General features: G+C 36.5%; 1 protein-coding gene across 2 annotated transcripts in view; it reads right to left on the reverse strand.

The window, feature by feature from the left end:
- Positions 1-8,981: 8,981 nt before the first annotated feature.
- Positions 8,982-13,918, reverse strand: part of LOC107681713 (BMP/retinoic acid-inducible neural-specific protein 3-like) — a 25,708-nt gene continuing 20,771 nt past the window's right edge. For both annotated transcript variants that reach the window (XM_016478028.1, XM_016478029.1), the window contains 2 exons: positions 12,117-12,339; positions 8,982-10,178 (listed from right to left, as the gene is read on the reverse strand). In XM_016478028.1, coding sequence (XP_016333514.1) covers positions 9,062-10,178; positions 12,117-12,339 — 1,340 coding nt within the window. In that variant the 3' untranslated portion in view covers positions 8,982-9,061. The remainder of the gene's footprint in view (positions 10,179-12,116; positions 12,340-13,918) is intronic.

A 13,918-nucleotide genomic window follows, 5' to 3' on the forward strand; every position in this document is an offset into this window, starting at 1 on the left:
TGAAGTGGCCAGTTTTGAGCACTTCGGTTTGGAACGACCCTTCAATATGGCAGCTATGATTGTTTTCACTCCGAAGTGCCCTTTGGAGGGCGATATATCCCGTTTGGAACGCACCCTTAAATCTAGTGGTTCTGTTGTGTCTCTGTGTCGCAAGTTCAGTGACGCAGGTAGTGACGATTCTCTCCAGCCAATCAGTGATCAGCAGAGTTTACACGTAGCATTTCGGTAAAGGTACGGTTCACTTGGAACCTCAACTGAGGTGGTACTGAAAAAAGTACCAGGTACTGTACCCAGTGGTGGTGACGATTATAGGGGCCCATTGCTGGATTTCAACCAACTGCCCGAGGCCAGCATGAAAGACACTCAGGACAGTTGACGGGCCACTGCTGTGTGTCGTCACAAAAGCTTATCATTTGCACGTGTTTTTTAATCTTGCCAAACCTTGCAAGAGTTTTTAAAGCATTCAAGATCAAGATGCGAAAGAAGTCAACTGAGTACTCGCGCGCTGTGTTCGGTGCGCAAACACCAAATTGACACTCTATCGTATCTTCTTGTGATTGAACAAACAAATACACCTCGCCAGTTTAAACATTCAAGCACAAAAATGTTGTGTTAGGATGGCTATTCGTGCGAGTTTCGTGTTAGAACAGGCCAGGTGAGACAAACGTCAAGACATGCAACTTTATTGCCTAAACTCCCCACTCCCCCACTAGGAGGCAGTAGTTAACCATATCACCACATCCCTCTTTCTTACAGTTTTTCTCAATTGCTTTGGCTCAATTCTCGAATGAAACTTTTTTTTCCCGAAACAATAAGTTCAGATCAATTCATTTACTCCACTTTGGCCATTCCTCTGGTTTTGAGAAGTCAAACTTTTGTGGTGGTGGTACCTGAAACTGATCTATTTTCTCGTTTTACGCAGCTCTCTTCTCTGCATGTGATGAACGTTCTCTTGTCTCTGAATTTTCACATTAAATAGCATGAATTGTATGTACCACTCATGACGAAAGGGCTCTCTATGTCCTCCTACGCCGTTCTCATGCAAACTTCTGACACCATGTTGTATTAGGATGTCTATTCATGTGAGTTTCGTGTTAAAACAGGCCAGGTGAGATGAACGTCAAGACATGCAACTTTATTGCCTAAACTCCCCACTCCCCCACTGGGGGGGCAGTAGTTAAACATATCACCACAAAAAAGACGCGAAAGAGTTTTGCACAGCCCTTGAACACCGAATTGAGTTTTGCCTCTTCTTGCGCTTGAATGGGCAAATTACATACAAAATGTCGAAGTACCTGTCTTGGCGAGTATTCTCGAAAAAAAAACTGTCGGTTATGACTTAAGTGAACGTAAGAAGTTGAGAAAGAAATCGGATGTGTATCATTATATTGGATATATGCATTGTCTCTTAAAGTGACCGCGCCTAATTTATTAGCTTCTGTATCTTTAATGTTAATCCAAGAAAATTAAAGAGAGAAAATCACTCACTGCTGTTGACTGAATTACTTTGTAGCTTTAACAAGAATTAATCTATATTTAATTTATACAGTGAAGACTGCAATGAGATTTTACATTTAATTATTTCGTTTCTATACCTGAACACCTACAAACTTGAAAAAACGTAAACATTTTTAATTTGTATCATTGTTCTATTTATTTATTTGTGCTATTTACACGATTTCAAACAGGCCCCATCGGTACAATCTGCACCGGGGCCCCGCTCTGCCCCCAAATGAGCCTGGTTTCTCCCAAGGCTCCCAAGGCTGTTTGGGTTCTTTGCTGCTGAATTGTTGAGTTTATTCCAAGTCTTGGTTACAAGTCATTGGTTCTCACTCATCAAGTATGTAGTCCTATTCATGCTTGAGCTTCAGTGACCAAATTTAAATGTTCATTATGTATGGTTTAATTCTTTGATCTCTTTACGAATGTTTTGTGTGGAGTTTTGGTTGAACAGATTTTCAGTGGATTTGATTCAAAATATCTTAATTTGTGCTCTGAAGTTGAAAATTTCCTAAGGGTTTGGAATGACATGAGGGTGAGTAAATGATGGAGAATTTTAATTTTGAGGTGAACTAACCATTTTACTTTAGAAATTGAGCTGTATGCATCTGATATCACTCTAATTAAGTGTAGAAGAAATAAAAAAGACCAATAACGTGATTTTGCAAGTGTGATATTGCTTTAAGAAACTGTTAAACAACAAAAAAGGTCTTCATATTACCATTGTTAGGCGAAAATTTTGTGAACGAAATCCAGTCATTTTTTAATAGGAATGCTAAACGGGGAAGATTGGTCCTCCTTGCAAGAGCACCATCATGTTTGCCTGTCCTTGCTATCGAACAGAACCTGCGTTCCACTTGAAGATGTATAAGGTAGTTATGATTTATTTTTGATCACTCATTTCTATGCTTCCATTTGAATTATTCCTTAGTTTTGATTACTTTTATGTGAAATGTTATAATAAAGAGTCAATGAGGTGTCCTGACTTTTGTCTGGCAGAGACGTTAAAGTCAATGTTTTTACACAGGTGTTCTTTAAGAAGTTCCTGCTAATGTGTTTAGTCAAAATCATTCACATTTTCCCTCTTCAAGGTTGCTGCAGATGAGATATTCCTCTATTTTTCAGCATCTAAAGTGGGAGCACCTCACCCGACCGACTGCTTCACTTGCATACAATGCCAGAGGAATGTTCTTTCAAACCTAACAATAGTCCTCGTCTATTTCACTTCAAGGACTCCAAGTCTTTGTCATGATTTTTTGTATTGTGGCCCATTAATGTGGCAGAACTCACTGAATATGTAGTTCACAGCAAGACAGCTACTAAAACACCCCAGGTATCGCTGCCCGTCTGCTGCATACAGTACGTGTGTGTGCCTGCTGATTCTTATATTTTCTCTCCCTTGTTTGTGTGACAATTGCAGGACATTACTGACATTCCGTTAAGCAATGCTATTATTCAAAGGATATGGCAGAATCACTTGGAACCCGGTGGTGAAAATCCAGGCAAGACATTCCTTCCTGTTTTTGCTCATTGCTTTTTTTGTATTGATCATTTAGGCTTTTAGCGCTTTTACAGCTCAACTGTTCATTAACACCAGCCCATACCTCCAGCCCCCAGGGTAGCATCTAAACCCCAGCAAACGAGAGAAACCCAGTGAATAGATTTATTGTTTCAGCCTCTCAGTGTAAAAGCAAGTTTAGGTCTGATGTTTCAAAACTGAAAAATAACGTGGAAGAATATTTTTGTTCTTGCATTTTCTTCTTAATGTCCTTCACCTCTAGCTGCTTTTTCTTCTTCTTTTTTTTTGAGTGAAGATACAGCCTTTTAAGACGCATGTAGAGGGCTGATACTCAGATCTCCAGATTTAGTCCAAAAACTAAATATATACATATACCTGCATTATAAATGTCACATCATTGTGAGATTCCATATTTCATAGATGACTCTTTGTACTTCACCAGCCTCAAGAGAGAATATAAGAGCTAGACTACATTTTAATGCAAACAGTGTTTGGGTGAAGCTCACAAAACCTGTCAAGATGATGTCAGTGTCATATTTCACCCCAAAACCAACAGAAAGAAAGATTATGTTATATTTTGCTTAATGAAAATTAAGTGTATTTTGTGTTTTCGTTGTGACTGAATGCAGTCGTTACTTGAATGCAGCCTATTTAAAACTGAAATGATTTATACAAATTTTATCACATTGTAGTAGTTATTGTACTTCCATTCATTTATGCTTTTCATTTTAATGAATAAAAACATTTATTATAGTAATAAAATGTAATGAGAATCTCTATTAAGAGCAATTGGAAATTTGAACTTTGAATATAAACACTCATCCAACACAGTTTCAACGTACCCTTGAATGAATCGACAGTTGTGCCATTTGTCATGAATATGAGTATAGATCTGTGAGCCCTGTTTGTCAGTCTGCAAATATTGTCGGAGATCTTCTCTCTGATTGCTATGCATATTTAATTACATTGTGATATTAGCATAATGTTAGGACTGTTTTGAAGTCTTTCATCTTTATAACTAATTGGCAGTTGCTTGTTATTTTCTCAGTACATTTTCAGAACAGTCCCCATAGTCTCCATCTTATTATTTTACGGGTTTTGTTGGTGTTGTTATTCAGCAGAACCTGTGTCCGTCTGCATTGTATTGTCATTGGGGATTTGAGAAGATGAGGAGAACAGGTTTGCATGTTTATATATATATATAATATTTCAAACAGGTTTCATCTCAATATACTGTAATGCCAAATTTTCATTGAGCCTTTGGTCAGTGGTTCTGAAAGGACCAGCTGCTTCACTTGGAGTTGGAACTCTGCCCACAAGAATATGGCTGCATGCAAATATGTATACTTATATAGTTGTTGAAAAACAGTATGTGAAAATTGTATGTCTGAATTCACAGTATTCATAAACAGTGTTGGGGGTAATATATTACAAGTAACGCAAGTTACGTAATCAGATTACTTTTTTGCAAGTAACTAGTAAAGTAACGCATTACTTTTTAATTTACAAGAGAATATCTGAGTTACTTTTTCGAATAAGTAACGCAAGTTACTTTTTTTTTTCAATTTATTGATTGACCGCTCTCCTGTCCCCATGTTGAGAGAAATCAGAAGATGTTACTGTAGTTCTAATATGAATATGCATTAATGCAATAACAAAAAACAAAAAAACACATAGATTCGGTATTCCTCAAAATGAATAAAAATAATGCAACTCAGAATATGACGCAAACCTGCAATAATTAAATGTTAAACAACACAAATATCCTTTATGTATTTATTCCCATTCTATTAACCAATGTCTTTGCTTCTGACCTTCGATGATCCAGTTCAACCGTACTAATAAGCAAAAATTACTCTAGACGAACATTTGTGTGTCTTTTTTTACTGCTGAAGTGTGTTGAAATTTCTTCTTCTGCATTCTACTGTATGGACGTAAATTTACTTTCCCTTCAGCCTGAGGCTTATTCATTTCACTTTTGGTGTGAAAAGGCTTTTATATTTGCCAAAAATATAACTTTTTTATTTTAAAAACAAACAAGCAAGCCCTGTCCAGATTTAAAAAGTAGCGCAAAAGTAACGTAACGCATTACTTTCCATAAAAAGTAACTAAGTAACATAATTAGTTACTTTTTTATGGAGTAATGCAATATTGTAATGCATTACTTTTAAAAGTAACTTTCCCCAACACTGTTCATAAAACAGTAGGGAAAAAAGTACTCAGATAATCTACGATGTCCGGCATGAGGCCATGGGAGAGGATGTGTGAATGCCAGTGAAGCAACACAATTGATGCTGGTAGATCACATGACAATTCATACTATAGCATATACTATATACACCTTTTTAAAGGTAGCAAAGTACCTACTCTGAGAGTATGCAATTTTAGATGAAGCCAATGATGGTTTATGGTTTTGAAAAACTGAAAAGACTATTTCAGATTAATGACAACTATGAATGTGGTGTAATCATGTTGTAATAATAAAACAAGGTTCATTTGTTAACATTAGTTACCTACATCAGTATGAATTAACAATAAAAATACTTCTAGAGCATTTATTAATTAATGTTAATTTTAACATTTAATAACACATTATTAAAATTAAATGTTGTATCTGTTAATATTATTTATGGACCTGAGCTAATATGAACTAACAGTGAACAGTGGTATTTTTTATTTACAAGGAATAATAAATACTGTAGCAAATGTATTGCTCATTGTTAGTTAGTGTTGATTAATGCATTAACAACTGTTACTGTTTTAAAGTATACTGTATTAAGGAAGTCATGCCACATAACATTTTGCCACCTGTACTAACCTTGATTTGTCATAAGTTAATTTACCTTAAGTTAGGATGAAACAGAAGTAGTGACAGATCTTTTCTTCTTTATTGTTATGTACATCTGAGTATTTTTCATGGGAAGGTTCAGTAATGGCATTTTTAGTAAACATCACAAGGTCGAAACATAAAGAAATGAACCATATGCACGGATGAATGGTTCTCAATAAGATCTGTAACAGGCATTTAGAAAATAGATACGTTTTCATTCCATGCTGTCTTTAAAAGATGAACTGACCTTGATGCACACTGAACTTGACTTTTTGAAATTTGGTGACTTTCAAATATTAATAAGCAGTGATGCAGTTTTATTAAAATAATATTTATTTCTAAAAAATAATAAAAGCTTGTGCTAAACTGCTTAATATTTTCTCCATCAAAGAATTTCATCCTTTAAATTAGGCTTTTGTCTTCATTGATTTCAAGTTTATTGTATTACCCTGATGAGAAATATTTTTAATTGGATTTTAATTAAATTAAAAACACGTCCATTGTATATTCAAGTCAAAATCAATGCATGAATTTAATTTGAATGCATTTTTGAATAGATTGATCATTGAGTGTCACATCGTTGACCCTTATGTTATACAAAAATAATATAGTAACACTTTATTTAAAGTCTCTCTCTCTCTCTCTCTCTCTCTATATATATATAGTGTATATATACACTATTATAAAAGTAGTTTTAATGCATCAGTTATGCCTTGTAATGCACCTTATAATGCATCTCATGAATAATAGTAACCACAGTTATAATACATTATACACTTAACTATTCATTGTTACACCTTTAGAAGTTATAATGCATTTAAAAAACACACTCAAAAACAAACATTGAAATATTACAATGCATTTTAACTTTGGTTACAATTATTTATGAAAAGATATAATGCATTACAACATACATTTTGAATACCTTTATTATAAAGACTTTAAAAGAGTTACCAATAATGCCAATAATAAGCAGCCCAAAACACATTGTAGCAAAAACGATGTTTATCATTGTAGCAAGTGAAGCCTTCTTTAATGTAGTCAGGCTGATAATTGACTTTTACCTTATGTTGTTTAAGGGGCGATGTACACAAGACTGTTATCAACTAAAAACTGAAAACTTTTTATGCATTTTGGCCTTTCATATATATATTAACAGCATTTTGGGGGCCAGAAAATGCAAACTTTTGAAAACGAATTTTAAAGTGCAAGCTTTTGAAAATGTTTTGTATATTGTTGTTGTGTAAACGTGGTTTTTGATAATGAGGACATCACACCAGCCATCCATGTTGACATCAGCCTAATTTGACTATAGCTTCTACCGAATGATAGATGAATGTGTGGCAAAATACCATAGAGCTTGATTGGGTGCACAGTTTATTATTTGTAGTCGGTGTTCTTTCCCTGCTGTCCGTGACCCTAGGGCGGTGGGCCCAAGATCAGACTTGCGGCCCACCGCCTCAAGACTGCTGCACTTTCATGTTTTCTTCCAGCATTTTAGCATGCCATCACTTTTCTGCTTGTACCCACAATAAACCGCACTGACACACTGGAAATCTGGTCACCTTATGTGGCAACACCTCGCGAGTCACGCTTGTCTGAAACATGAGGAAATTTACTTCACAATGCTGCTGTCAATCATGACGAAGCACTCTGGAGCAGCAGATGGTTTTGCAGATTCAAAAACAAATTCATCTGAACCCCAGCAACCGAGGTAAATAGCTCACACGCTTGGAACAGACTCCTGCTGCCGTGGAGAGGGATCGCAGATAATGGACTCTGTCCAGGGTGCCAGCCTTTCGAGCGCCGCACGTCTCCATCTCCTCAGTGCTCATCCATCACACCGGGAGCGATGACGGAGCGGGGGACTGAGGGAGGTCACTCTCCTCATCGTTATTCGCCTGCCGATATGTGCCAGCGCTCATCTCTTGAGGACCGTGCATTTAGGGCACTAAATCTGCCACAAAGAAAGTAGGTGGAGACCATATGCCGTCCGTCTTTAGGGGTTGTTAAGAGCCTCTTCGCACATTAAGGTGTGATGGAACGTTGAAGGATGAGTTGGAAATGTATGACATGTGAATCAGGCTGGAAATAATGTTTATTAATGGCCATGTGATTGACGTTTCAGAAGCAAGTCTGTTTGACGTGAAATTTAAAAGGAGTCTTTGAATGTTGCTAAAGACCCATCCTCTTCATTGACAGATCAATACATATTTATGTATTTTAGCAAATTCATTTGAACATCCTGTGTACACCTAATTCTATTTGTAGTTTGTCTGTTTCACATGATGTCTTTATGCGATCCAACCTGATTTCGATTGGAATGACACATTTGAAGGGATAGCAGCACCTCTGCTGTCAGTGCCAATGGAAATGTTCAATGTGGTACTTTAGTATTCTCTTTAAAAATGTCTAGCCCTGGATTTAAAATATATTTCCTGTACTCACATATAATATTTTAAAGTAAAAAAAAAAAAAAAAGATTTTGTGTAATTGAAACCAATTCAAAAGGGATGTAACGTATGTTGTGAATTGTAAGGGTGACCAAAACATGTTCAGGTCACATTTCATCCTTAATTAATAACCTTAAAGTTCAGTGTCACATGATCCTTCAGAAATCATTCTAACAGCATTTTATTAATACAGAAATCATTTGTGACATTATAAATACCTTTACTGACCAATTTATTGCATCCTTGCTGAATAAAAGACATTCCACCAATTTTTAACGGTAGTGTATAATATATGCATGCATGTATGTATGTATAGATGGATGGATGGATTACTTTTATTTTGGGGTGAAATATGAGTTTTCTTGAGGAGTTATTTAGATTCACTTTTCTAAATAATGAGCGAACGGAAAGTTTTCTGCTTTTTGTGAAACGCATACTTCAAATGTTCCATTGCATGGTTGAGATCCAGCCAACTGCAATCAGTATGCTACAAAAACATAACAAAAAAGTTTGGTTTTTAAACTAGGTCTTTTTTGCCTATTTTCTTTAATTCAAACATGGCAGAATTGATAAAATTGTGCAAAATGTTGTTTCATCTGAACTACCATTTGAACCAAAGACATCAAATATGTAACAGTAATGACTTCATATCAAACAGCAACAATAGTGCTCCCCCTCCTCATAAAAGAATTTTCAGTTAAATTAACTTCTCAGCGAGTAAAGCAAAACATCAATGGCAAAAATAAATTGGTTTGCTTTCTAACTACAAAGTTTCGCAGCTTCGTACTCTTTGTAGAATGGCTGTTTGGCACTAAAAGTCTGGAGTGTGGTGAGTATTCTCTGTACCTCGGAGCTGGAGAGTTTGAGCCTATGTCGAAGTAGGCAGGAGAACAGATCTAATGGCAGTGGTCCAGGAGGAGACAGTCTATTGACCCGATATCGGATCTCCATCAGCTGCAGCAGAGCAGAGTCCTGAGATCCCTGAGTGTACGGATAGTCCAACTGTAGGATCAGATCCTGGATAGCCTCGGGGTCAAAGTGCATGCTGTAACCGAACAGCTGCATGCTGTTGATCTTCATGTATCCAGAGTTCTGAGAGGCATCCGTAGCTTCCAGCGGCTCAAAGTAGACCGTATCGTTCCCCTGAGAGGACTCGGTCCGAATGCGGCTCCTCAGGTAGAAGTGAACAGTCTCAAAAAAGCTCTTCCACCGGTTGCCCAGAGTCAAGGTCCAGTTGAAGCAATCCAAAGGAATGTCCAACTTGGTCTTTTCCCAGTCCGGGTAGCCATTCTGATTGATGGGCATGGTCCAGCTTTCCGAATGGCTGCCGCCAAAAGGGTTGACGTAGACAGACAGCGCAGGCTCCAGGGTGGAGTTCTTGGTCATGCAGATCTGCAGCGAGATGCCCAGGAGCATATGGACCCGGCTGGATTTGAACTTGTTGCTCTTCAGCGTAAGCAGCATCCTCTTTCTCCAAGACGGGTCAAACCAGACGTTGAGGCGAACGTCGTTGCTGACGAAGATGGCGTGTGTCGTGATGCGGCCGTCCCGGTGTTGCAGTAAGTAGCGTAGCTCCAGGTCTTGTAGGTCGGTCTCAAAGCCCAGGTAGTGGTCTGTAGGGTTGGGTACGGCGTTTTTACAAACTCCATGACTGAGAATGTAACCTGTGTTGCAGCTGGAGCAGCGGGTGCGGTTGTCCACTGAGCAGGAGGCACAACGGTGACCGTCGCCCACCTCGCACGAGACGACGCCCTGGCACGAGGGGCTCTCGAACGGACAGGCGCAAGTCCGTAATTCCTCTGCGTAAAATCCCAGTTGGTTATTCTCACTGCAGTACAGGATGGACAGGATGAACTGTAGCCAGTAGCTCAGCTGCCTGTGAAAACCAACAATAAAAGAGTGAGGAAACAAGACAAAACGGGATTTTATAGCTTATAATGTATGCAAATAATTGCGGAGATCATAAGGCAATGATTCGCAACAAACGGTGACTGTCAATAAACAGCTTTGTTTAAGCAACAGAACGAATTGGTTTCTAACCTTGAGCTCTGCTAATATCTGCCTTTGAAAGCGTTGCTAGAGCAAAAGTAATCCATTAGTGCAGCAATAGCCTCAGAGGCTGTAGTGGGTGGTTAAACAATAGATTAGTCATTAGTCTTTTTTACTCGCTTGGAGATCAGGCTTGGCTAAACAATAGCGCTTTCAAATCAAAATCCAGTAGTGTAATAATCATCAAAGTGTTTTCACAATCCCAGAGGACAACTGCATTGCTCAGAGGTTACCCTTTCAAAGCTCAAAAAACTTAATAGAGATTTTAGTTCTGTTTAATTTATGTATCATCAACATATTAAATAATAATAGGCACAATTGTTGGTTTTAAAACTTGCCAAGGACAAAGACTGCTAATTTGATGAACTCCTTTCCTACAATGAAAAAGCAGCTATTTATCTTCATGTATAAAGAAAAAATAAACAATAACACAATATAAAGACAAATACTGTTTGCAAAATTTAATAATTGACTTTTTTATTGCCATTGTTCTAATGGCAATAAAAGGGGTCATATGATGTTGCTAAAAAGAACATTATTTTGTGTATTTGGTGTAATGAAATGTGTTTATGTGGTTTAAGGTTAAAAAAACACATTATTTTCCACATACTGTACATTAATGTTTCTCCTCTATGCCCCGCCTTTCTGAAACGCGTCGATTTTTACAAAGCTCATCGGTCTGAAAAGCAAGGTGTGCTGTGATTGGCCAGCTATCCAGTGCGTTATGATTGGCCGAATACCTCAAGCGTGAAGGAAAAATTGAAATCGCATCATAAGACCCCTTTAAAATATTTGGACTTCACAGTGTCTTTTTCTGCCCACTATGAGGTAGATGTATGAAACTGAAGAGAAACATTTTCAATTCAAATGTATTTATATAATGAATTATATAATAAAAATCATTCCAAAACATTTTAACAGAGAATAGTAAATGAGATAAAGGTGCCTGTAGCAATTCCCTATATATTCCTAAAGCTAAATGCATGTTTTTTTTTAACATTGCACTAAAACTAGATAGTTATCAATTAATGATTCATATCATGATTTACAACAAAAAAGAATGAAAGACAAAACAGTAATACAGTAAAATCAATATTTGCTCAATAGTGTTAAAATGTATTATTGCATGTTAAGTGTTTAATTATTTAACACTTTAGTATAGCGACCAATTCTCACTATTAATGGACCGATTCTCACTATTAACTAATTGCTTATTAGCATGCCTATTATTAATATATTAGCTGTTTATTAGTTATAAAGCACATATTCTGCATTACTATATTCCACATCTCTAATTCTACCCAATGCCTAAAGTTAACAACTACCTTACTAACTTTTAATAAGCAGCGAATTAGGAGTTTATTAAGGCAAATGTCGTAGTTGATGGTTTGTTAATAGCGAGAATTGGACATTAAAATAAAGTGTGACCATTTCATTTAATTCTGTTCCACAGAAGAAAATAAGTCATGCGGGTTTGAATGATTTCAGTCATTATTCTCCAATTACTGTCCTTTTAATTTCATCACTGTCTAAAAAAATAACTGAGATATTAAAGAAATCTTATTTGTGATATTTCTATCCTAAGAGATTGAATGGAAACACATACAATTTCAACTCAAATCCAATGAATCTCACATTTTTACGCACAAACATTGAGAATTCCTTATAGACTAAAACTTTGCAGATTCATTTGCATAGCTTGCATAATTATACAACACAAAATTTGGATTCACGGGTTTAATGTGTGCCTATAAATATGTTTTACCTCTCCCTTAGAGACACTATTTTGGGCTGTGTGCGGCATCTCTTGCTGAGGCTGAAGAGCTTGTTAGCAGTTCGTCGGGTCTTGGAGAGCAGGAGGCTAACGCGACTCTCTAGCTGCCTGTAGCGTTGCTGTAGAGTACTGTCTGTCCTCCACAATTGCTGGATTCTTGATGAATTTAGAGCGCTCTGTGTTGGTAGTTTACCCATGAAGCTCTGGAACTCATCTGACGAAAAATCGTAGATCTGAATTAACACAGCATTTTTGCAAAGATTTTCAAAAGGTAGTTAAGGCAGTAAAATAACGATACTATGAATACTAGAATTAGCATTAGCATACATCGAACACAATTGGTTTCAAGGTAGACAAATACTAACTGTTTATGTCCTATATAACATGGTCTGGACAGGGTGCTTCTGTCAAACATTCTGACGAAATACTGTAATACAGTGATGACACATTATAATATAATATAATATAATATAATATAATATAATATAATATAATATAATATAATATTATAAAATTACACTTACAGAAAGCACATACTTTGTGCTCAAAATGAGTAAAGATCATTTCTAATCACATTTAAAAAAATGTAGTTGAAGGTTAAAGTTGTAATATACAGTATATTCACAGTTTGTGAAAATGAGAGTATTAAGTACCATTAGAAAATATTTCTTTAATTTATTCAAGTCATAATTTCATTGCAAAAATTGGTAACTTTCAATTGTTACTTTAAAAAGAATTTCTGCCCAATTTAACCCATAAAATTGAGTTGTGTTGCTATAAATTAAACATTGAGGTTCACTGAGCAATAAATAATGTTTTTAATTTAGATATTGTTACAACTTCTTCGGTGTTTGTTATCATACTGGTTTGCCTTACTTTTGTCTGTGTATTGTTCTTGTACTATTATATTGTTAGTTTGTACTCTTCAATTGTTGGTAATTTCCCTGCTTTATCTCAATTGTTAAGTGTCCTTGAGCTATGCAAAGGTGCTATATAAACGAAACTTTATTATTATTATTATTATTATTATTATTATTATTATTATTATCTGTTTGCTATTGGTAATGAACTTTTTTCACATACTACAAGACAGCAACAAAAAGCAGATCCCAGCCATCGAAGATACTGCAACAAATCTTGGACCCAGTCCACACAAATATTTTTTTAAACGTATGAGTGTCCTCTGTGTTTTGTTCTTGCATTCATATGTTAATGCTATTCCAAAGTGAAGAAAAATGTTTTTCATAATGCATGTGGATATTTTGCCAAACTATTATGAACACAATTTTCACATGGCAACAATTATTTTTAAATACAAAGTGTCTATTTGTACCCAGGTGCAAATAGCATCTCCCACACAGCGCAGCTTTTAGCACCCACGGTAATGTGAAACCACAGATATTTAGGACAAAATATCACTTATGTACTGTAGCTGCAATGGTGTGGAGTAAAGACAAAACCAATACACTTATATGTGTGAGCAGCCAGAGTTCAGAGCAACAGAGTTCCCCTCTGTGAGCACGAAATGCAGGAAGAGCCATGAAAAAAGTTAAGAAAAAAATCAATCAATCAATCAACCAACCAACCAACCAACCAACCAACCAACCAACCAACCAACCAACCAACCAACCAACCAACCAACCAACCAACCAACCAACCAACCAACCAACCAACCAACCAACCAACCAACCAACCAACCAACCAACCAACCAACCAACCAACCAACCAACCAACCAACCAACCAACCAACCAACCAACCAACCAACCAACCAACCAACCAACCAACCAACCAA

The sequence above is a fragment of the Sinocyclocheilus anshuiensis genome, unplaced genomic scaffold (assembly GCF_001515605.1).
Source record: "Sinocyclocheilus anshuiensis isolate Anshui unplaced genomic scaffold, SAMN03320099.WGS_v1.1 scaffold436, whole genome shotgun sequence".
Taxonomy (NCBI): domain Eukaryota; kingdom Metazoa; phylum Chordata; class Actinopteri; order Cypriniformes; family Cyprinidae; genus Sinocyclocheilus; species Sinocyclocheilus anshuiensis.